The sequence below is a fragment of the Manacus candei genome, unplaced genomic scaffold (assembly GCF_025592945.1).
Source record: "Manacus candei isolate 608988 ecotype Guabito, Panama unplaced genomic scaffold, ASM2559294v1 h1tg000077l, whole genome shotgun sequence".
In the NCBI taxonomy this organism is placed as follows: Eukaryota; Metazoa; Chordata; class Aves; order Passeriformes; family Pipridae; genus Manacus; species Manacus candei.
In genome coordinates this window covers 3,256,627-3,280,075 of record NW_026138125.1, presented here as the reverse complement: position 1 = coordinate 3,280,075, position 23,449 = coordinate 3,256,627, and the positions used below count along the sequence as shown (strand labels likewise).

General features: G+C 39.8%; 1 protein-coding gene across 1 annotated transcript in view; it reads left to right on the top strand.

The window, feature by feature from the left end:
- LOC127481266 (von Willebrand factor D and EGF domain-containing protein-like) overlaps positions 1–23,449 on the top strand; it is a 171,993-nt gene that overhangs the window by 71,991 nt on the left and 76,553 nt on the right. Inside the window, exons 9-11 of the mRNA XM_051810327.1 lie at positions 2,937–3,207; positions 6,162–6,340; positions 9,890–10,833. Of these exons, the coding sequence (XP_051666287.1) occupies positions 2,937–3,207; positions 6,162–6,340; positions 9,890–10,833 (1,394 nt within the window). The remainder of the gene's footprint in view (positions 1–2,936; positions 3,208–6,161; positions 6,341–9,889; positions 10,834–23,449) is intronic.

Sequence of the window (23,449 nt, the reverse complement as noted above, 5' to 3'; positions counted from 1 at the left end):
AAATTGCGGATTCTTAAATATGAAGTCCTAGCTTAAAACTAAACATGCAAAAAATCCTTTTAAGGCAAAGTAAAAAGGGAAATATGTCTTGATTGGTGAACTATATACATCATCCAGGTTATTTTACATTTTACCCTTAAAAAAAAAAAAAGTAAGAAGATTTCTCAGATTTCTCAAGCATTTGCACTAATCCATCCATCAATATTATCTTCGGGGTAATGGTGCCATTTTCTGCACTATGGAAAAATTTCTCAGCTTGCAGTGCTGATTGGCTTTAGTGGCTTTTGTCATACTAGCCCACAACTAAGTCCTGGCAGGTTCTGGGGTTTTTGATAGTCTGTAGAAGTTTATATGTCCCCAAGCGTCCAGTGACTACTCAATGTAACCCAACAGCTTTGCTCCCTGAGAACAATGTGATGAGTACTCTGAAACCAGAGAACATCCTTCACCATTACCCAGACCTTCACAGGGTTAGAACTATCATAAAATAGTTCTTACTAGCAAGGAAAGAGGGAGCCTGCACGGACATGTCAACAAATCAAATAATTTGGTGGCAAAACTATGGTGGAAAATCTTCAGGAATGGCCACAATAAACACTGGATTAATAAAAAGAAGAAGTGTTGCTTGGTGAAGCGGAAGTGCATGGTGTTACTTAATCTAACACTGCTAGTAGTAATTGTTCATATATGTTTACGTTCCCTTCCCTCTCTTACCATTAACCAACAGAAAGTATTGCTACACCATCTCACTTTCATAACCAAAGACTTAAGAGGGTTCTATAATTCTTGGATAAAGAGCACAACTTGAGTTATGACTTCATGCCGTGACAAAACTAGCTGCACCCCTTGGAAAACAATCCAAGCATACAGACACAGAGGGAAGAACCCCTTTCCACCCAGTCCATCCATTGCTTCAGACTATTAAGGAAGTAGGATGGGGGAGTGCACTGGGGAGGCTGATTTAGACCCAAACAGTGATGCCTGGTTCACAAAGAACATGCAGAACTTTGTGCAAGAGCTCTAGTAAGTCTACCTCATGCTTTTAGTGACAAAAGTAATTTCTCAAATGTTGTCCAAAGAATCATTATCACAATTACAGTTGTATAAACATCACAAGAGTTTACCTATGTTCGATTATCCATTCAGCTGAACCAAAGGCGGCTGAAAGGTTTAATTTAGACACAGAGCAGGTTCCTTGCCATGGCCTAATTGAAGAGACTTCCAGAAGGGTTGGATTTGGGTCCACTGCCAGTGCTTAGCAAGTAGAAAACAGTTCCCATAATGCAATGGCATATATATGCATATGCAAATACAGTCTTATTTACCAGATGGAGATGATTAATCTGGGTACAGCCATTGTGGTGCCTTATTTTCCATCAGTCTCCCTAAACACCTTTCCTTCTAAGCTGATCCCATATGAGGAAACTGTAGAAAGTGCTCTCATTAAATGCCCTCTCCCCTCTCACTCTCCTCTGAAGACGTCCAAATGTAATAAGAAAATGATATTAAAAGAGATTGTCTATTTTTTTTATTGTCCTTGGTTCTGATCAATCTTAGCAGCAACATGTCTGCCATGTGCTTAGGATTTATGAACCTGATTAGAAAATGAGACAGAACCATTCAAAATCTTATCTCTGTATGGCCAACTTGACTAAGTTTTTCAAGATGAAAGATAAAGTCAGATGTCTTTTCTAGCATAGAAAAGACATTGAAGTTTAAATTCTTACTGTGTTTCAAGTTACATAGTTTTCTATGTCTTTTATTCTAAAGAGAAATAAAATGTAGAAATATACATGCTAAAAAAATCACTGTTCTCAAGCTGTTTGTTCCTCTGTATATGAAACAATAATGGCCTGGAAAATATTGATGTTCATATGGCAGTGCTTAAAAATAATCCTGTTATTTAGCAGGGATATTTTATACCTTCCTTTTTACATCTTTTTTATTCCAGAAAAGAATAATGCTTATTATTATAAGCTTATAACTTGGTTTCCATATTACTTAATTTCATAAAAATTGTGTTTAAAACTAATTGCAGTGCCTTAAAGGAAAGGAGGTTAATCCGTTGTTTTTAAGATGGAAGTTGTTGGCTTGTAGAGAGAAAACTCCAGACACATATATAAAGTATATGGCTACTGTTTTCTTTTGTACAACATATTAGAACAAAATAGAGTAAGAATAAGACAAGTTTATGCAGTCAGAGCACAAAAAGAAGAGGATCCTCTCCCATCTCCTGTTGTGAAAATCCCAGGGACTGAAGGTGGCTCATACAAAGGGGAAGCACTTCCAAAATTGTTAAAGTTATTCTGTTCCTGGCCCTACTCAGATGGAACAAGGATGCTCCTTACAAAAAAGAATGAAAGTCCTAAACTGTTCACCATGTTGCCTTGTGCTGATTGTCAGTGCATTTAGTGGGATAGTTGTGCTTACAAGGAAGCTGTTGAGGGGGAGATATCAACTTCATTTTAGCAGGTTTTCAGTAGAATCCCAGATTTTCACAGGAAGCCTTTACCTAGCCACAGCAAGACTTGTAAAAATTGGTGATTGGTCATAGAAGAGGTTATTTTAGCACTGATTTTCCTTTCTTTGAGGAAGATCGTGCTCTAAAGCGTCTGGTTAGAACCAAAACATATTTATTAAGACCTGGAGGCAGGGACTTCTTCCCATTTGCTTTATATCAAATGTTTATCCTTTTTATCCATGCCCATTGCCATGGCAGCAGCTGGGAGACAGCTCCCGCTTTTCACAGGAATTCTCATGCACTTCCAGCTAATAACTGCGGTGGCGTTTCCCTTGGATACAGCGCTGGAGAAACGCTTCCCTGTGTGGGGATTTTTCCCTCCTCCAAGGCCAGCCACCACCAACAAATAACCAACGCAGGTGGATGCTCAGAGTCTCTAAATCCTCCTTGTTTCTGTTTCTTTGTGGCTGTTTAGGCACTATGACAACTACAAAATCGGGACCTTCCTTCTGTGCCAGAGTGTGTCGCGGGTGTTTGAGGTGCACGTCCGGCAGTGGGATTGCGGAGGCCACCGCTCTGCCACCGCCTGCAACTGTGGTGTAGCTGCCCAGGAAGGGGGTGACACCGTGATTCTGGACACTTGCAATGGCCACTTTTGGGAGAGCAGACCCCAGCTGACCATCAAAAGCACCGAGGCACTGCCGCACATTAAAGTCCTGAAGTCTTACGGAGGCAGAAAAATAACAGTACGTGGATGGTTTGGTATTTTTGTAAAAATAACAGTACATGGATGGTTGAGCACTCTTTTTGTTGCTGTGCTTTGAAAACACAGGTTAAATATTTCTGAATTATTAATAAAGTTCTTGCAAAAACCTCTACCTGAAGCGATAAGAGCGCCCGCAGCAAAATGCAACGCGAAACAAGGTGCAGGGAAGTAGCTGGTTAAAGTGTTAGTTTAACAAACTGTAAAACAAAACAAAACAAGCATCTCTGGAAATTTCTTAGAGACATAGCAGAGCACTAATATTGCTACTTACTCTCTGCAGCGCTGCAGCCAGCTCCCTGTTTGTTTATGCCAGGCACTACCCAACCGCATCACATAAAGCAAATTTCTTTGCAGAGCTCGCGATATAAATATTCAAGGAAACATCACAGGTAGCAGAATAATGGAGTTTTAGAGTGGAGCAGTAAGGCACTATTAGTCAGATCCAGACAGCCCCCAAAAGCTATGAAAATGGGCTGCAAATGTGCAGCATTTGGTGTAATGTAAGGCATTTGCCTAAAAAATATATGGCCACAACATACTTTGCATAAGTATCACTTGTCCACACTAATCCAGTGAAATCACCGGAAGAATAAGAGCAGGCTGCACCAGGGGGTTTGGTGAGGAGAAGAGCCACAAATTATGGCCAAGAAGATAATTTTGTCCTAGAGTTGTATCATCAAGATTTATTGCCATGAAATGTTTTGGATGAAGACTGGTCCACACTAGAGCCAGAATGATGCAGGGAGAGCGTGTGTTTGGCTCTCCTTGTGATCTCGCTTGGAATAGATCTCAGGAAGGTAGTAATTGAGAGTATGTTAATTATAGAATAGAGAAAAAGCAGGAATCAAGCTGTCATTTCATTTTGCAACTCAATGCAATACAATAACTGTTTTATTACTAGAATATTCTTAGCAAGGAAACCCGATTCTCATTTACACCTGAGGTAAATCTCAGGGAAACAAATCAGGACACAAATATGGATCCTGCTCTTATCTTAGCAGGAATCTATAGGAACTGTGCAGCAGTGATCCCTGATCACACCACAGAGCATCCTGGTTTGCTCAGCAGTTGCCCATCATCAGCCTCGTGCAGCACAGGAGCCGGCTCTCCCCTGGGTCCCGTGACATTCAAGGAGGCTTAGAGTGGGGTTAAGTCATGTTTTTCTGTGCAAGGTGAAAGCTTTCAGGAGCCAGTCACTATATATCTCTCAAAAAAGCTTCTTTGAAGCCTCAAATAGCCACGTTAAATCCAGGTGGGATATGTTGCCTGGGGCAGCAGGAAAGGAAAGAGTTACAGCCCTCCAGACTCCTGAAATAAATCCACACCTGGAAATATTAATCCAGACGGAAGACTGAACAGTTCATGCAATTCTGACTTCAAGGATTTTACACACAACCTTGTAGGAAATACTCCTCCCTGCAGTAAAGCATGTAATTAGAAGACACACGTTTATGTGAAGAAGGAAATCAAATCCTACCCAGCACTGTGTCAGCTGCAGTTCTCCTGCTCTACCTATTAAACCACCGGAAAAAAAAGTTAAACCCATCAGGCCATTTGAATTTTATGTTGGGGGATTACTGGGATTTTATTTATACTTACCTTGGGAAGTGAAACATAGGTACAGCCAAAGCGGAGGGACAGCCAAGAACATCTGAGGTGTTCAAAGTACTGGTTTTATATGAAGCCTTATGTTATTCCCCAAGGCAAATAATTTATGAAGAAAAGGAGGCTTTAAAAGCCCTGATCAAAACACAGAGAGACTGAGTTCAAAACTGCGTCCCAAGCTGCCATTGCACTCGGTGGCACTTTGCTGCTCTACTCATGGAGAGTTCCTCAGAAAGTATTTGCATGCCTGAAATGATGACTGGGAAGCTAAAAGGGGCAGTATTATTATTTAGTGGAGCTAATATGTAAACTCTAGATTCCAGCACAGGAATAAAAATATAAGCTTGTTGTTCCTTCACAGATACGAATAGATTTGGTGGGGAGGAGCTTAGAAGGGACCCAAAAATCCCCACAAAGACAGAAAAGCAAAGGACATTATTTGCCTGAATAAATTATATTTAGGCAGAGGCCTCTTAAAAAAGGTAAATAATTATTTTGAAATTATTATAATGAGATGTTTACAAGTCTTTAATGCATTTTTTAAGATTAATTGAAAACTTTTAATTTTGAATAAAAAGAAAATATTAAGGCTAATTTTCAGGATAGTATACTCCTGCTCCTGGCCCAGATAATTTTCAAATAATTTTCTTTTTACCAGTAAAAATAAAGCAAACAAAGAAGAATATATTTAAGCTGAACGGATATTTTCTTTTTGCTTTTTTTCTTTCTATTTCTTGGTTAGTAAGCCAATCTGAAAAATCCATTATCCACACAGTTACTTCTGGTTTTGAACCTTGCCATTTTTTTTCTTTGAAAGGTCAGTGTAAACCTACCACTAGTTCTTTAATGAGAAAATTGCTTTATCTACTTTAAAACACAATCATTTTCTGGGTAATCCGGCCTTGGAAAATGAAAAAATTTTTCAGAGGGAAGAAAGCTGTTTTTCAAACTTGGCAGTTTATCTAAAAGAAATTATTTCCCAGGCAAAGACACAAGGGTGGCCTTATTGTCATAGAAGTCACTTCAAAATTTAGCCAGTAACTTACCAGTGGGAAAACTACAATGGGTGCAATTATTAATTTAAAAAGAAAGTACTTGTGCAGTTTCATATTTATGTAATGCTATCAGATTTTAATACCATGGAATCTGAAAGCAAGATAAATAATAGCACAAACAAATATTTATAGTGTTTCTAAGTGATCTTAAATTACCTCCGCCGTCTCTAACGTCCTGCTTTGATATTTTCATTTATGGAAAGAGACATTTCTTATTGCATAAAAAGCTTGGTAAGAGCTTCAATTCACTGGGGTTTTTTTCCTACCTCTCCAGATCCTGTTCCCTTCGGGAGCGTTTGTTCGAGCCGACGTGAGCGAGTGGGGAATGGGTGTGACAGTGAGGACACCAGGCAGGGACTTCAACAGCACCAGGGGTTTGTGTGGCCTCTTTGACGGGATCAGCCACAACGACCTGAGCTATGTTCCTGAGGAAGACTTCATAGAGGAGTGGAGGTACAAAGCCAGAGAGGGTCCCACCTGTGAGACGCTCTGAGCGTGTTACAAATGGTCTTGATAGGTTTATTTCATTACCCAGTCCCCTAACGACCAGACAGAGAGATCTGCTTAACCTAGAGGGGAAGCCTGGAGACCCATTTCCATCCCAACAGCACAGGGGCTTAATTTTCAGTCAGCACAATACACATCAGCACTTACTGAGACAGAAGTTATATTCACAAGTGATGTCATGTTAACATCCCTTTTAGCTGTTTAAAAAAAAAAAAAATGGCAGTTCTCACCCACACTTGAAAATGCAGATAAATGACAATAGGGATTAATTAAGGGTTTGGTATTTCCTGTGTTCATTACTGAACACTAATTACAATATGTGAGTATAGATTAAATGTTACATTTTGACAAAGTGTGGTAATATATGTACCATGTTAAAACTTAATATCTACTCGACTAATGATGACAGTGAGCTCTGAAAACTTGCACTTTCTGAGGCAGATGGTCTGGAACCAGAACCAGGAGTCTGGCTTTCTGACATATCCTTGTCATTGTCCCTATCCCTGTCCGTAACCATATCCCTATCCCACATTTTTATACCTGTTGCGGAACTTTAAACATGCCTAATAGGTGTTCCTACAACCCAAATGGGTTTGATTGTGTGGTCTTGTTTATAAAGTATGTTTTGAAAACAAGGAAAAATAAGGCAAAACATCGTAACATACCATTCACTCTGTACATGGAAACTCAGCAAAATCCTAGAGGAACAACGAATTTTTAGAACTCTTACATTTCAGAAAATAATCACTTCTACCATGTTCTAGTTCTCTTCAATGGGCCTAAGCAGTGGCTATCTAATGTCTGTTTTGACCTGCCATTGCAAATTGTAATATTTAGAATTCAACAGCCATCATTAATATCCTAATAATGTGACAGTCAGTCAGAGCTTTCTCCTCGGAAGGCAGATGGACAAATAGCTTGGTGCAAGAACCAACCAGTAGCTCACTACCCAAAATGTGCTAACAAGAGCCTTAAGAGGACCTATTCTAATCAAATTTGTTGGAAGATCTGAAGCCAAAGCACAATATAAAGGAATATGCCTGTAAAGCACTGAGGAATTTTCTAGGGCTCAGCACATATGATGGAGATACTTCAGGGAAAGCAGGAGAAACTCCTGCTAAGTGAGAAGGGCAAGAGTGGTGATGAGTTCCATCTTGCAGTCCTCCCAAGGATGGGTTCTCAAGTACCCTTCAGAACTTGGTTAAAAAAACAAGCCAATGGAGAAACTAAGGCCATCTCCTGAGGAGACTGGATCATTCTCTGATCCACCCACAGAGAAATGGTGCAGAAAAAACTAAAAGCTAGGGGGTGATTTTTCTGCTGCTGTTTTTAATTTCATTTTAAATAACCCTGAAAGCATGTTAGGTTTTCTCCAGTACCTGAAGCTACTCTGAGTGCCCACCATCTGGTTCTTTCCTTGGCTCCCACCTCTCTCAAGCAGCTGCAGGGCTCTGAATGACACAGATCTGGTTTACACATCAGCTTTCCAACACAACTTTTAAAAAATAAAACAACATTAGAGCTTCCCAGCCCTTAAATAGTGAACGGGCAAAGAAGAACTGAGTTTTAAAGCATGTGTTTTAAGCAGGTGAAATAATTTTTCAAACCATTTTTAAAATATACCAAGAAAGAAGCAGAAACACTAATAATTTTGGACTTTATAATATTATCCAGCTCAGTTTGAAAAACTTATCTTTAGTTTTTCCTTGGTTGTAGTGGGCAGCTCAGAGGAATGAGAGTGTGGTCTTCTTATGCAGGGCACAGAAGGCCCATCCCAGCTCACTGAGGTGTTGTTGGTTATGTGCATGGCTGTGAGGAAGGATGGGGTTTCCAGTGGCTCCATCCTTTCCACTCCTTCCATTCCATCCTGTTGACCAGGGCTGACCAAAAGAAGGCAGTTAGTTTCACACAGGTTTGAGAAAGAATCTCAAGGCAAAAGAGTTTCATTGTACTGAAATTTTTATTTCTGTGTTAAATTTCTGCCCTGATTCTGGAACAGTCATTTTTTTATTTAATTATTTGATTATTAATTAAGTAAATTATATTTACCCTAGCCTTTAGTTTATACAATATTATACCAATGGAAGAGCTAATTCTGCTGCCTTGGTTTAGGTTTGCAACTAAGAAGGTTCAGGTGCAGGTAACCCCTCTATTTTAGAGCCAGAGGAATGGTGTGTGCAGGATGACCACTCAGACACCAAAATGTGTTGTCAAAAGGGCTAATACCACCTCAATATCTAATACGTTTTATTTTCCTCCATTGTATTAAAATGCAAAATAGCTTGTGCATTTCCATGAGCCTGAAAACCAACCCATTCTGCTGTGCCCAAACACTGGGAAAAAGGGTTTCATAAATGTTTGTGCTCATGTTTCAGGAGGAGAAATTGATTCATTTTGCCAGTGTCACTGAGAGGTTTTATTTAAAAGTTAGAGTTGTGTCAATGACTAAAATAGTAATATCACATATGCCATTTTCAATATATTTTGGAAAAATTGGATAAAGGAAATTACAGTTTCCAACAACAATATCTAGTGTCTGGCTCCAATATGTTGACAACTGCTTTCACTTTCCTGAAACCTCAACATTCTGGCTGCAAGACAAAATTAATGCCAAAATAATTTAAATTTTTGGTGCTATTTCAAATTTTTCTGGAAAGGATGCACTGCCAACTATTGGGGCAGGAAACACATCCTTTTCTATGAAGCTCTAGGATTCATCTTATGCTGTGCAAATAAGATCAATAAGAGATATGAAATTTCTGAAGAATCTTTAATCATGGCTGTTTATTCAAGTTGAACTCTCCAGAAGTTCATCCATCATTAAAGAGGGACTAAATTAAAAAGGGGGGGGGGGGGGAAATCACCTCACCTTATATGATAGCCTAGCCCTGTGATCAATAGAAAATTGCTTTGTGTTGAAAGAAAAACTCAAAGAAAAATCCATTAGAAGACAAGAATGAAATTAAGTATGCATAAAATTAAAAAATAAAGAAAAACAAAACATTTAAAAGAAAAAAGCGATCCACAAGTTAGAGGAAACACATGGTAAGCAAAGCACAGACAGATAAAGGTGGTTTTTGTAATACAGCACTTGAAACAAATATGACTTTTTTATGGTTCTTCAAGAGTTATCTGGGTCACACCAGGGACAAATCTAAAGCCTTATTTCATGTGTAATACACAAAGGGTAACCTGCACCTCAAAGAAAGTTCTGCAAAGAGAAGTCAAGCAGTTAGGCAGTGCTCCAGAAAAACACCTAAGCATCTGTTACTAAAAAGTCCCCACGTAGTGCTAAAAAACATACAGAACAACTAAAGAAGGGCAGTGCAAAAGTGACTAGAGAAAACAGAGACCAAACTTAAGCATTTTCTTAAGTACTTTTGTAGATTGGGAATTTGTACACACCCCAGTCTCAGGGAAAGAAAGTTTACTTGGTATTATAGACTAATTTGTTGAAAGTTTTCTCCCTCTAATCTCTTTCTATTTTTAAATTAGAATACCTCCAGGGAAGAGTTTATTTGACAGGACTCCAGCACCTTCTGAGGGGAAGCAAAGGAGAAATTACTGCAGATGTCAGAAGGGGAACACTAAGTCTGTGCCTGTGGCAAACACTCTGAATGCCTTTCAGACTCCTTTCCCTCAGTCCTCTGGTTGCCATTATGATCCTGTGGATTACACCTTTGCAATCCCATATCTGGATGTTACATCCGAGTTTGTCACTCACTCAGAAACAGAGTCTGCTTTAAGAAAAGGTGAGAAACCATTGACCAAGCCTTTAGAGCAAAGATATCTGCCTAAATCAGTCCAGAAGAGAGGTAGCCCCAAGGTCCAGTTAAAGCCCCTCACACACAATGTTTCCATGAATAACAACAGTTCCACTAACTCTACCAAACCAACAGGAGACCTAAGGAAAGTGAGAAGGCAAGATGACTATTATGAACACTCATCCTTTCACCCATTGCATGGCCTGACCCAGAGAGACTCGGAGAGATTTGCCTATTTTTTCCCTGAGGATTACTTTGAAGGGGTTCGGATGAAATTTCCACTGACATGGCCCACTCCCAATGGCCTGACTGCCGCCAGAGCTCGGGAGATTTGCCACCAAATTCTTGCAAATTCCACCATTGGCTTGGCCTGTAAATACCTCCTCGGAAAACAGCTGGATGAGGCAATTGAAATATGCCTTTTGGACCTGCAGCTCAAAGATGACGTGGCTTGGGTGAGGGCACTGATAGCCCTTCTGGAAAATGAATGTGAAAGAAGAGTGCTTGGAAGCAGAAACAGAGTGTTTCGTGTTGGGAACCAGCCATCTGCTCCCCTGGAGGAAATCCTCGCCGCCCTCCGGTGTCCTGCTCTCTGTAACAGCAAGGGACACTGCACGGAACTGGGCTGCCAGTGCTTTGAAGGCCACAGCTCCTATGACTGTAGCATTGCCAAAAGTAAGTAAAAAATTCTTTCCATGATACTGAAATTATTAGGTAGAACATCTGCACAGAGTTGTTTGCTCTTCAAACAGTGCTACCAGTAAGGTATTTGATGAATTAGTAATCACGTTCTGACCTTGAAGAGCCAATCAAAATGTCTGGTTGGCTGGTCCTTCACTTTTTTTGCCTCAGTAACTTTTTAAAAATGGATTTTACAGGCCTCTTAGCAAATTGGTTTTGCAGAAGTGATTTTCTTTACATCTGATCTATCACCAGCATGCTGACAAGCAAGCTTCTGACAAAAAAAAGTGTCCTGCTCACCTTGTGGTCAATATTCATGCTAGTAGTGCATAGATATTTTTTTCCTGATCAACAGGGAATAAAGTTTGAACATTAGTTTCAAACACTGTACAAGTATCAAAATAAAATTAAAAGTGACAAAATGAGCAGGTAACACTGCCTAAGCCATAAAATAGCTACAGGACATACTCGAACCTGCAGACCTGATTCTGCAAATATTTATGAATCACACTTACACAGGAGACTATCCCACTGGGTTTATTTCTTCCTTATAGCTCAGATTCTCAATGGATAAATCCAAGTCCAATATGAGTACTGACAGTGCTTTAAACTAAGCACATGCACAAATGTGAGCCTTGGTTTCAAAATGTGAACCCTGCCTCAGCAAACCACATAAGCTTATGCTTGAAGTTACAAAGAGATACTTAAGGCTCAGCCATACAGCTTAGTTCCTGCAGCTTAAGGAGTCACAGTACTTCAGCTAAACTGAGATGACAAGGTGTGCTTTTTTAACCCATCCCAAATGTGGGGGAAAGGTTTTTTTCTACACTGTTCAGTATTTAGGGCAAGTAAAGTTCATATCTGGTGTCAGTCACCATGGCTTAGCTGAGACATCCAAGTATCCATCCAGTCCCAGGAGCTCAGTGGCACATTTGATACCCCAATGCATTTATTAGCTGGGATGGGATTACCCACTTACTTCACAATAAACATGTCTTCAGTGTTGAGGTTTTAAAGTGGCCAAAATATATCTTAATATTTGGGTTTTGTTAATGGCAGGCTAAAATTTTGCAGAATAATTTCCTAAATATGGAGGAATTCATTCTCTTTCACAGAGAGAACAATTGACACCAGGGACTGAAAAGCAAGTTAAGCAATTTTGAAGTAATTTTCCAACACACAATTCAATGTTTAACTTCATTTCTCTGTGATATGGACAGGTTAGGGGGCTTGTTTGGGTCAGATTTTAAAATTTTATTTTCCTATGACTGAAATCTCTCAGATTAGAGGAAAATAGTTTCAATATGACCTTTCAAGTAAAAGCTAATGGCACCTTGTCTTCTTGCTGCGACATCAAATATAAACCAGGACAGAATAAAGAGCACGGCCTGGGATTGCACTGGGAGGTGAGAACTGAAAAACAAACACACATCAGCTCTGGTGAACACTCTGTAAGCCATTACTATCCCCTGGTCTGACTACTTTATCTGTCTCTTGCTGCCTCAGCATTGCACACTTTTAAGATTCAGCAGGAGAGGGTGCTGGGCCATCTTGTCTAGACAATGCTTTTTCTAGGAGAGGTTGGAGCAGATGGTCTTTGGGATGCCTTCCAACCTGGTACAGCACAATCCTATGATTCACTTTTCTCCAGTTGAGGCAAATGTGGTAGTTGGTCTTTGCTTCAAATCACTTCCCTTTTGTGAGTCTGGCTTATTAGAGCTCCCAGTACATCATCTTATTCCTTCTAGTTTTCCAGTAACTAACATCCTGCCTCTCCCTGGCAGCCTCCTGATCCCTCCAGAGCCACTGACCTGGAAATTTGCTCCAGTGCTCCTGCGCTCCCACAGGGTCTCCACTGGGTGAGAGCTGCTCAGAGGGGCTGAGTTTTTTAGCACAAGCATCTTCTTACTTAGTCTGGTCCCTGGGGAAAGGAAGCTTGGTGTTGGACCTGCAAAGGAGATGCACTGCTGCAATTAGGAAAGGATAAATTCCCCCTGCTGTTTGTGTTGCTCCATTTGCTGGGGGTGAGTGTGTTAGTGTCATGGCAAAACTAACATGGAACAGCTCCAGCAGTTCTCCAGTACAAACTTACTCTAGACTAGTGAAAGACCAGTCTGGGAGGGTAATAGTTCAGACAGCCACACTGAGTGGCTCCATACCAGGTCCCAGCAGAGAGCAGGACCTGGCCACCAAGGCCATCCTTGTAACACTGTCACGGAGACAACAGGATGGAAAAGCACCTGAAGCTCAAGCTGACTTTGAGCAAAATTGAGAATAAAAAAAAAAAAAAACAGAAAAAATAAAACAAAACCAAGGTAACTCTTGTCATGCTTAATTTTCAGGATATTATCCCTTGTCTTCGGTATAAATGCAGATAAATTAAGAGATAACTTCACATAATAAGGTTGTTTCAGTATTAACTATGGAGAGGGAAAAGTATTGCCACAGTCTAAAGTGAATTGATATGATGAACTGCTATGAGCTCCATGTATTACAGACTACTTATTAATTAATTTATGAGTTATTTTGAATATTTTTTCTTTATATACAAAAATCCAGAAGCTGTATATATATAAAGTTACCTGATCTCGTAAGTGCAATGTAAAGTAGACCTATACATCCAGCCAGAGGTCAGACTCCCTACAAGGAGAAATAAAATCTTAGTTCTGGCACGCCAATCTCTCTGACATTATAATACTTAGAAAAGGTCATCTAGATAATCTGGTCCAGACAAGCAAGATAAGCATTAGTGTGAGCTTCACCTTGATTTTTGAATTTTGTTCACATTATACCTAAAGATATTTGCTTGTTTTCACATTTCATAGGCAGAAATGTTCTACACAGACAGCACAGAACAATGGAATCATTCAAACTGCAAAAGACCTGGGAGGCCATCGAGTCCAACCACTAACACAGCCCAGCCTTCTTCACCACTAAGCCAAATCCCCAAGTGCCACATTTAGATGGTTTTGAACACTTACAGGGATGGTGACTCAGTCACTTCCCTGGACAGCCTGTGCCAGGTCTTGACCACACTTTTGGCGAAATTTTTCCTAACATCCAATTTAAACCTCTCTTGGGCAACCAGAGGCTGTTTCTTCTCGTCCTATTGCTTGTTACTTGGGAGAAGAGACCAGTCTCCACCTGGTTACAATCTCCTTTCAGGTTGTTTTAGAGAGGGACAAGTCCCCACCTGAGCCTCCTTTTCTCCAGGCTAAACACCTCCAGAGCTGTTTACATACATACCCCAAGGTGTGTGTAGGATGTGACACCTCTTTTCAGGTAAATGTGGAGCAGTATCACACAGTAACAATGCACCTACCAAACAGCAGTTCAAAAGATTGGAAGCCCTCAGAACTGAAATCCTGTTGACGTCACTAAACCCAGGATTTCACACCAGAAAAGGCTGTTAGAGATGAAGAATTAAGATCAATCTCAGAAATAAAGCTGCATGTTCCAACCAGAACAGCTTGAGCCCCCCTCCCTGGCAGCTCAGGCATCCTGACCTGGCTGGCAGCACCAGGCAATCAGCACTGTGCAAGCACAGGAGGGATAAACCTTTGGGCTTTGTGACTAAGAAGCAGGGGTTCTGTGGGAAGGGAAGAAAAGGAGGAGAAATTAAGAATTGAATTAGGTTTCCACAGGACATAGAAAACTGCTGCCTCTTTCACTTTCTTTTAAAAAAGGCAGGACCAAAGAAACAGAGAAATATACGTTGATTCTGGAAATGCTGAAAGTTTTAAGTGCCATTGTTAGAAAAAAGTTATTTTCCAGGAGAAGTTATGTGTGTAATGAAGGAGAAGGCAACTCCTTTTGCTGGCTATATATTTTCCCATCAGTTCCAAAACAAATCTCCGTCTAATTTTCTCAGGCTGGAATTATAGATGTGAATTAAAACTCCCCCAAGATCAAGGAGGCCATCAACATAATTCAAATACCTTTCCCAAGGTCACCCAATCTCAGCTATGCTGCCAATGCATAACAATATATTCTGCCACTGGTTTTGAGCAGCAAAAACACACACAAAAAGATGGCCATACAGTGTTTTTAGCGATTGGAATACAAGCTATAACATATTTGGAATAATTTAAAATGAAAACATGTATAAAGAGAGAAGATACAAAGTGTGGCTTGCAGACAGGCTTTCTCCTCTGCTCTGCCTGACTCCAACAGGAGCAGTCCAGGTGGCCAGAGCTATAATTACCCTCACATGAAAATCGCAATTTGGAGTTGAAAGGCACCTCTGAAATTTGGCAATGCTCCAGAAGCTTAGACTTTCTTAATGTTGCTTAACATTTCATAACCCCCACCCCCCCCAACACCTGTATAAGGTGCTTAAAATGTCATTACCACCTGTAATTAAAGGCAGAATCCAATTACGGTAGATAGCGAATCAGGTTGGTGCTTACCATTTGTATATATTGACCATGTTGCTTATAAAAAAATAAATCAGTACTAGTAAAGCACACATAGAGCAATGTAATACGCAGATTGTATGAAGCTCTAAAGAGCAGTTACAAGATAAAAGGTAATGAGGAATAATAGGGACAAATTAGTTTCAGTGAAGTAATGACACTTGAAGTTTAAATTTCTGTGCGGAAAGTTCTGGGGGGAAAAAATAGCCAGCACAGAAATTAAAGTGAGCAAAAATGACAGTGAGAAGGTGAGAAGTTAACACTTACCTACCTCACTTATGGGTATCTCATTTTGGTATCAATACACTTCAGTAACATTATTAAGGAGTGCTGTAAACCCAACTGCATTTTCAGAGCTGTGAACCACAACCACACAGGTCCCTCAGATCCATCTGCCACAGCAGTTGTATTGATTACACCCTGGTATTTTTAGTTATTACATAGACCTGTCTGAATTCATCAGACTTCTTTGGGCTGAGTCTTGTTCATGTGTTCTAATTATATTACATATATTAAAGCACTAAATATTTAAAAAAAAATATAATGAGCAAAAGTATGGGGTCAGCTATCACAGTTCCTGAGGTGGGGTCTTCTGATGGAAAATATCTCTCCCCCATGGAGGAATAAGCTTAGTGCTTTAATCAGACCAGGAATGAAGGTGAGGATAAACTACATACTATAGAAATCTCACCATTTATATAATTACTTTATTTTTAAGCATAATTCCCATTCTCAGGGAAAACAACATGAGGAAAACATTTAAAGAAAAGACTTAAGTTGTTTTGAGATCCTCAGGTGAAAGGGGACAGCATTTCAGTCAGTTTTCTATGTCAAACTCCAATCTGCTTTGCAGACTTTGTATAGGAGCACACAGATTGAACTAAACACTTTTCTCCCACTTCTATCAATTTGTTGATCTTTAAATTCCAGATCATAGTGATTATTTAAGGGCAGTTAGTCTGGCAAGTAAATGAATGCTTTTTGGCCTTTGCAATATATGTTTTGATGACATGATGCATCACAACGCTGCAGACAGAGCCATCAGGGTGTATTGGGTCAATACGTGCTCTCCACAAATAAATTAGACTATACAAAGTATAAGAGTGCATATTAGACTTTTCAAAGAAAAATCAGTTCATTTCCTAAATCGCCAGGATATCTAAAATGAAACGTAAGTACTCACTGTGTGTAATGCTGGTGGCCTCTGTCTCTGGGACCAGCCTGTGGTGCTGCTGTGACCAGAACTTCAAGGGAGAATCACATTTTATAGCACCACAAGGGCCCTAGAAATAGAGTTACCTGAAAATATGGAATTTCTGTCTGACCCTCTCCACAGGAATTGATCCTTTTTTCTTCAAATTGCTTAGATTAGTAAACAAAGAAAAAACAACCAAGCTTTTCATTAATATGGCAAAAGACGTTATATGGCAGTGAGGATGCAATACACTTTAGCAATTTTATTGATTTTTCAAAATTGGATTTCAAAGGAAGAGTCAAACATGCTTGTGAGAACAGCAAATGCCATGCTTACTTGCTCTGTTAAACTTTTCTGGCCAAACAGAGTGCAATTGCTATTAAAAAAAAAAAATCAATAAAAAACAACAAAAAACCCAAAACCCCTTTATTAAATTACATTATTCTTTAAGAGGCTTTTTTGTTTTCAATTAGTGAGACATTGGGCTGAATTCTTCTCCTCATTATAACAATTCCATTGAGTTTGGCGGATGCGGTATTAACAAAGTCACAGTTACTATTACTGTGATGAAGTTACACTATCAAGAAAAAAATCAGATCTCTATTTACAAATATTCATTTATTTTTCCTTTTTTTCTCATACTAATTATTGCCTTTCCCACTCCACAGTGTTGACTTTTCCTATCCATCCAGCTGAGGGAGGTTTGAAAGTTTCCAGTGCCTGTCCCCACCACATTCCCTCAAGTGTGTGCATGAGGCAGTGTTCTTCCATTAAAGTTTACAAGCTAATGCATCTGTTTCTATCAGATACATTTTCCTTCAGCAAATAATTCTATAAAGCATGGAACACTTCAAGCAGATCTCCATGTACTGCTGCAACATAAACCACACATTAATACACAGCTTCCATCCCACTGGGATTGCGTTCTTTACACAGAACTTAAAGATAGTAAGAATATATTCTTATTTCCTTTAAGCTGACATTAAAGAAGTTTCACTAAGATATCAATACTCTGTAAAAGAGGTTCTGCATAACTTGAAAATGAAAACTTTTCTTTTGAGACCTGTTATCTCCATTTAATATCAATTTTTTTCCTCAGCTTACTGAAAAGTATTGGAAAATAGATAAAGAATAAATATGAAGATACATGTTATGCAATTCGCAATTCGACATTTTATTGGGTTTGGTTATTCAGCCTTTTCCTAGTTAAAACAATTTATGATTTAATACTGAAAGCAACCGGGGGGGGGGGGAAATCTTTTAAATGTTTATTTACAAAGTACACTTTCTTTCTATCAGACACCTAAAAGTGAATGTTTCTCATCATCAGTGATGCACTGGCAGAGGTTGCCCAGAGAAGCTCTGGATGCCCCATGCCTGGAAGTGTCAGGGTCAGGTTGGATGGGGCTTGGAGCATCCTGTATGAAGAAAATTATTCTACAGAGTCCTCAGGTCTGGGCCATAAAAATTTACACAATTACATTCTTTTCAGGCTAAAAACAGAGTCGGTATTAGCAGTCATAATTACAAAGTCTATAATGAGTAAATATCAAGCTTTGAGATTACTTGTTAGAACAAAAATTTTTAAACATAGGACTTATCCATTTCTGAAAACAGAACTTTTGTGCTTTTAGAAGGAAACCACAAAAATTTTGGTAAGAACTACAAAATTTACAAAAAAACCCAATTTAATATTAAAAGAGAAAACCCCATGAACTTTACCTACCACTGATGCATCTTGACTGACACCCAGGTATTCTGCTTTATATTGATGGAGACTCATTTTTCTTGGTCACATAAAATATGTTTGTGGGCAATTCTCGAGGACTGACAAAGTTCATTCTAGTTTTGAAGCTTCTCTTCTTTTCATAGCAATTTTACATTACTTTCTGATGGCGTAGATGTAATAAACAAACTGAAAAGATAAACATCAATATCAGCCTTAATCTACTGTTTTAACTCCCAGTCCTTTCCATTCGAAGAACAGACATGGCTGAGCAGGAAGAGGGCTATTAGCTTTATAGTTACAAAGTCAATAGAAACCAAATTTTAAAAGGATATCAAATCCTCATGATAAGGGACATGGAAGGTTGCATGCTCAGTGATCCATACTATTCCCTGCAAACCAGATCAGGGAGATTAGTCTTTCCTGGCGATTAGTTTATTTGCTTTAATGCAAAGCAGTGAAAGCCGTGCAGTGAAACATGTAGCTAAACAAAACCATTTTCCGAAGTATATGGAATTAAATTGCTAGAAAAGTTTACAAAATTATAAGTCTGATTTAAACTGACCAAAGCCAGACACTCCAGAAGCATGCCTATAACTTCTTTACATCAGGCTGTTTACAGGCACCACAGGAAATTTCAGCCTTAAATCTTGTTAAATCCAGGAGAAAACAAAAGGCCCTGAACAAACAACCTTCTTCTCCAAATACTAATACCCATGTACACAAAATAAATAACAAATTCACGGTGGTTTTTGAGCAATAGAACTAAAACCTGCAAACCATTCTAAGGTGTGATTTAAACTGGCCAAATCCAAAAATTCAGAGCAAACCTGTAATGCCTTTATATCATGCTTTATGTTGTGTAAAGAGCCCACAATCTACCAGTAGAGAATGTTCAACCAATCATGAATGAAACTCAAGTGCAACAACCAGATTTTATTCTAATTCAATAACTGTAAAGATGGGAAAATTACTAAAAACAACCAACTGGACACTACTGTTAACATAAGGATCAAGATGACACCCACAATGACCCAAATCCCTTTGAGTGGCATCACTGCAGTCATTCATAGGAAAGCCTCAACGTGCTGCCCTGGGTTCTACCCTGAAGTGCCTTTGAGGGACAAAAACTGAGAACTGCTTTGGTGTAAGAGCCATGAAAGCACAACCAGAATCTTACATTATGTCACCTCTCAAGGCCATCTAGGAAAGAGGCAAATATTCTGTAGTCAACAGCACACTCCTTTTCTATTGCTGAAGTAAATTGCCAGCAAGCCTATTAAAAATAGAAGGATTAAGTAAACCTAAAATGTCACAGTGAGATTTCTAAAGCAAAAAATAATCTACCATATTGTTGCAGCACATGGATGCTTTCAGTGTGAAATTGAGCCAGGCCATTTCTCACATGCAGGGAGTTCTTGCAAAATGCTTTTTCTCACACTCTCCCAGGGCTGGCTTATGCAATCCATACTGGATACCAGAGACCCTCAAAGCAGAAAACCAGATTCACTCCATGTTAAGAATGATCATAGGTCTACAGTTTGGTACCATGGAAACATAGACTCATTTACATTGGAAAAGATCCCTAAGGTCATTGAATCCAACTGTTAACACAACACTGCCATTTTCCCCACTAAACTGTGTCCCCAGGTGCCACATCTACAGGTCTTTTAAATAACTCAAGGGATGGTGACACCATGGCTTCCCTGGCCAGACTGTGCCAATGCTTGATCACCCTTTTGGTGCAGAAATTTCCCTAGTGCAACTTGATTTGCTCTTCATGACTTGGATTGCTTATTTACCATCCTCTTCAAGAAAAACAGGGCAGTTCAGTTCCTTCTCTTTATTCAAACAAAATTTTTGCTGGTTTCAATTCCAGGTCTGCTGCTCCAGCCCAAAGCCACATGTGTAGCTTTCAAACACTGCAGAAGAATGTTTATTTGCACTGGGATACTTTTCTAATCAAAAGTGTAAATCCAACATGAACCATATCTATTCATCAGTAAGACTTCAACAAGTGTAGTTTTGCAAGATTCTTGATCTTGTGTTGACTGTCTCCACTTCTACATCTGTGCATATTATTTACATAATACACTGCAACAGAAACCTATAAAACCAACCATGTATTTGGTGGGGGTGAGGTGTTGAGGGAGGTTCAGTCTATATAGCCTGTGCTTCTTGTCAGGTTTGATTCATGTAAATGCTTACAGAATGAAACTGCAGAGTCAGCAGCTCTGAATTTACTGTTCTTTCCTGAAAATTCCTACTGCAGGTAAAGCAGAAGGAGGGGAAGGGTCCCTGTCTCTCAAGGGAGGCACAACACAAGTCTTGCAAATGAAACAGGGCAGATGCCTTATTTCCATCTGACCATCTGAGGTCTGGAGGCCTTTGAGATTTCCACCTTCAGAGTCCTCTCTCTTTTTTGTCTTGAGACAGTTTCATTAAAACCCAAGATTTTTTACTGTTTTCCACAATATTTCCTTCTGTTCATCAGTGTCCCACTGTGATGCTCTGCCAGGTGACAAATGCATCTTGTCTACTTACTATGTGTGCAGACCAGGCATTAGAAATGCAGTGGGATGCCCATGCCTGAGCCAGAGGATGCGAACACACAGCTTCTTAATTCCTCCATCATAACATGACAGTACCCTGTCACCCATCTGAGCCTCGGGTGCCAGCCTGAGCTTCAGTTTTTAATCTACTTGTAAAAGTCAAAGTACATTTTTGGCCTACAGGCCATACAGAGAAAAGAAGGAGAATGTTCAGTCCTGGATTTTGTTGTATTTTGACATTCAGACTCCCTAAACATAAATCATTAATGTTCAAATAGATCATACTTTCCCCTAACTTGTTCCCTGAACTACCCGGTTTCCTACAGATTTCTCTCCTGCCTCTAACTTGCTTTTCTATAGACATCAGACATCCATCCCAAGTCTCCATAACCTCTGGATATCTGCACTTTTGCCCTCGCTCTCACCTTTATGACATTTCACAGCTCTTTTTATTGCTCCTGTCCTTCTCCCCTCCAGTCTTCTGGTGAACTACTTGCAGCAATTTTGCTGAGATATTTCAGGCTCTCCAATATTTCCTTCTAATGTCTTCACCCCTCTGGCCTTCGAGTGTATGCTGTGCACAGGCTTATTAACTACCCATCCACTAACATATGGAATGATGGACAACTGAGCCTTGATTTCATTACCCCCAGCAAGAGCAGGATCTGTGTGTTCGAGTGCCCAGCTACTGACCAAAGGAGACTTTTCCAAAGCCAACATCATGGAGAAAAGACCTCCAAGATCACCAAGTCCAACCCTTGATCCAACACTGTCGTGGTTACCAGACCATGGCACTGATGCCACATCCAGTCTCATCTTAAAAACCTCCAGGGACGGTGAATCCACCCCCTCCCTGGGCAGCCCATTCCAATATCTGATTACTTTCTCTGTAAAAGTATTTTTTCCTAATATCCAACCTAAACGTCCCCTGGCACAGCTTAAGACCTCTTGTCCTATTGCTGGTTGCTTGGGGAAGAGACCAACATGTGATATCTCCTTTTAAAAAACAGACAAAAATAACAACTGTTGTCAATATTTAGGTACTGCCTATACTGAGGTCTCAGGTCTGAACTAGAGTATCCATTTCTTTAAAAAAGGAGACATTATAATTTTATTTTCCATTAGAGTTAATGCTGATAAGACACTGATCTTTTTAGTTGTTGCCAAGCAGTGTTTATATTAAGTTAAGGACTTTTCATCCTCTCGTGCTGTGACAGTGAGTAGTCTGTGGGTGCACACAGAGCTGAGAGAAAACATAGCCAGGACAGCTGACCCCCACTGACCAAAGGGATACCCCATACCATGTGGCATCACTCTCAGTATGTAAACTGGGGGAAAAAGCTGGCCAGGGGCTGCTGCTCAGGTACTGGCTGGGCATCTATTGGCAAGTGGTGAGTAAATACATTGTACATCACTTTTATATTCTAAATATTTTGTCATGATTATTATCATTATTATTATTTTCTTCCCTTTCTATGCCATCAAACTGTCTTTATCTCAACTAATGCATCTTCTCACACTTACCCTTTACCTCCCTGATCCTGCTGGAGGGGCAGTGAGCGAGAGGCTGTGTGGTGCTTAGTTTCTGGCTGGGGTTAAGCCCTGACAAGTGTGCACAGAGAGGTTTGAGAGAAATAAATATGAAATTCTGTGCTCATACTGTAAGTCATCGAAAAAAAGATTACCCACCAAGGCTGAGTAATGTTGTCCTGACCCTGACCCAGCTGTGTGCTCACAAAGATGTCAGAAAACCCCTGGAGAAGTGAACGGGTCTCATCAACAAGCAACTGACCTGAGAGTGCTTTCGTGGAACAGGAAGGGCTGCAGGAGCACATTTCTGTGCCTCAATCCTTCCCAGACTCTGAGATTCTACTTCAACCACAGAAGGCTGAAAATCTGCAGTGATAATGAAAACGTTAATGCAATGTGAGCTACCTCAGTACTAGTGGGGCTAACTATTAAAATCTCATGAAAAACATAATGAAGCATTTTTTTTTTAATTTTTATGCGCTAACCACAGAAGGAGGCAATTTATCAAAACCAGCCACCACATCTGACTAATAGTTTTGTGCATTACAGGAATCCACGACTAACTGATGAAAGCTGATAAGCTGTAAATGGTTTCTCTTCTTGTAAATATTGCAAAGCGTCCAGCAGTTTTGGTAATACTGCCACAATAAAATAAATTTAAAAAAGTGAAAGAAAGGATAAAAGCATTTCAGAAGAACAGAGGGAAGAAGTATTTTCATTATTTTTCATGGTTTTGTTGCTTTCCTTCCTTCCTTTCTCTGGAAAAATGTGAGCCATACAGCTCTGTTATTAAGGGCTGCAATCTGGTGGGATCTCAGTGTTTAAACCACATTCTTGTAGTTACAGCCTAAATGGCAGAACCCTAAAGAACAGTGGGGTACTGGGGAAGGTTATCAACTCAGCTCAGGGTATTTTGCCCCGCAAATCAGAGCTGAACTAACGTACCACTAAAATACCAGGTGACACAAAACTTCTCTTGTTTTAGCTAAGCTACAGCTCAGAGAAAATTGATGGGCAATATTGTTTTGCCAGAGCAGTGGTGATGGGGTAGGGAAGAGGAAGCTTGGCAGCCTCTCCCTGCCACGTAGCAGGGATAACAACTTGAACTACTCCCTGTTGGTGTGCGACATCCGTCCAAGGGCTCCTGGTCATTCCCCTGCCATTAAGTATTGTTCAGGAAACAAGAAGCAAA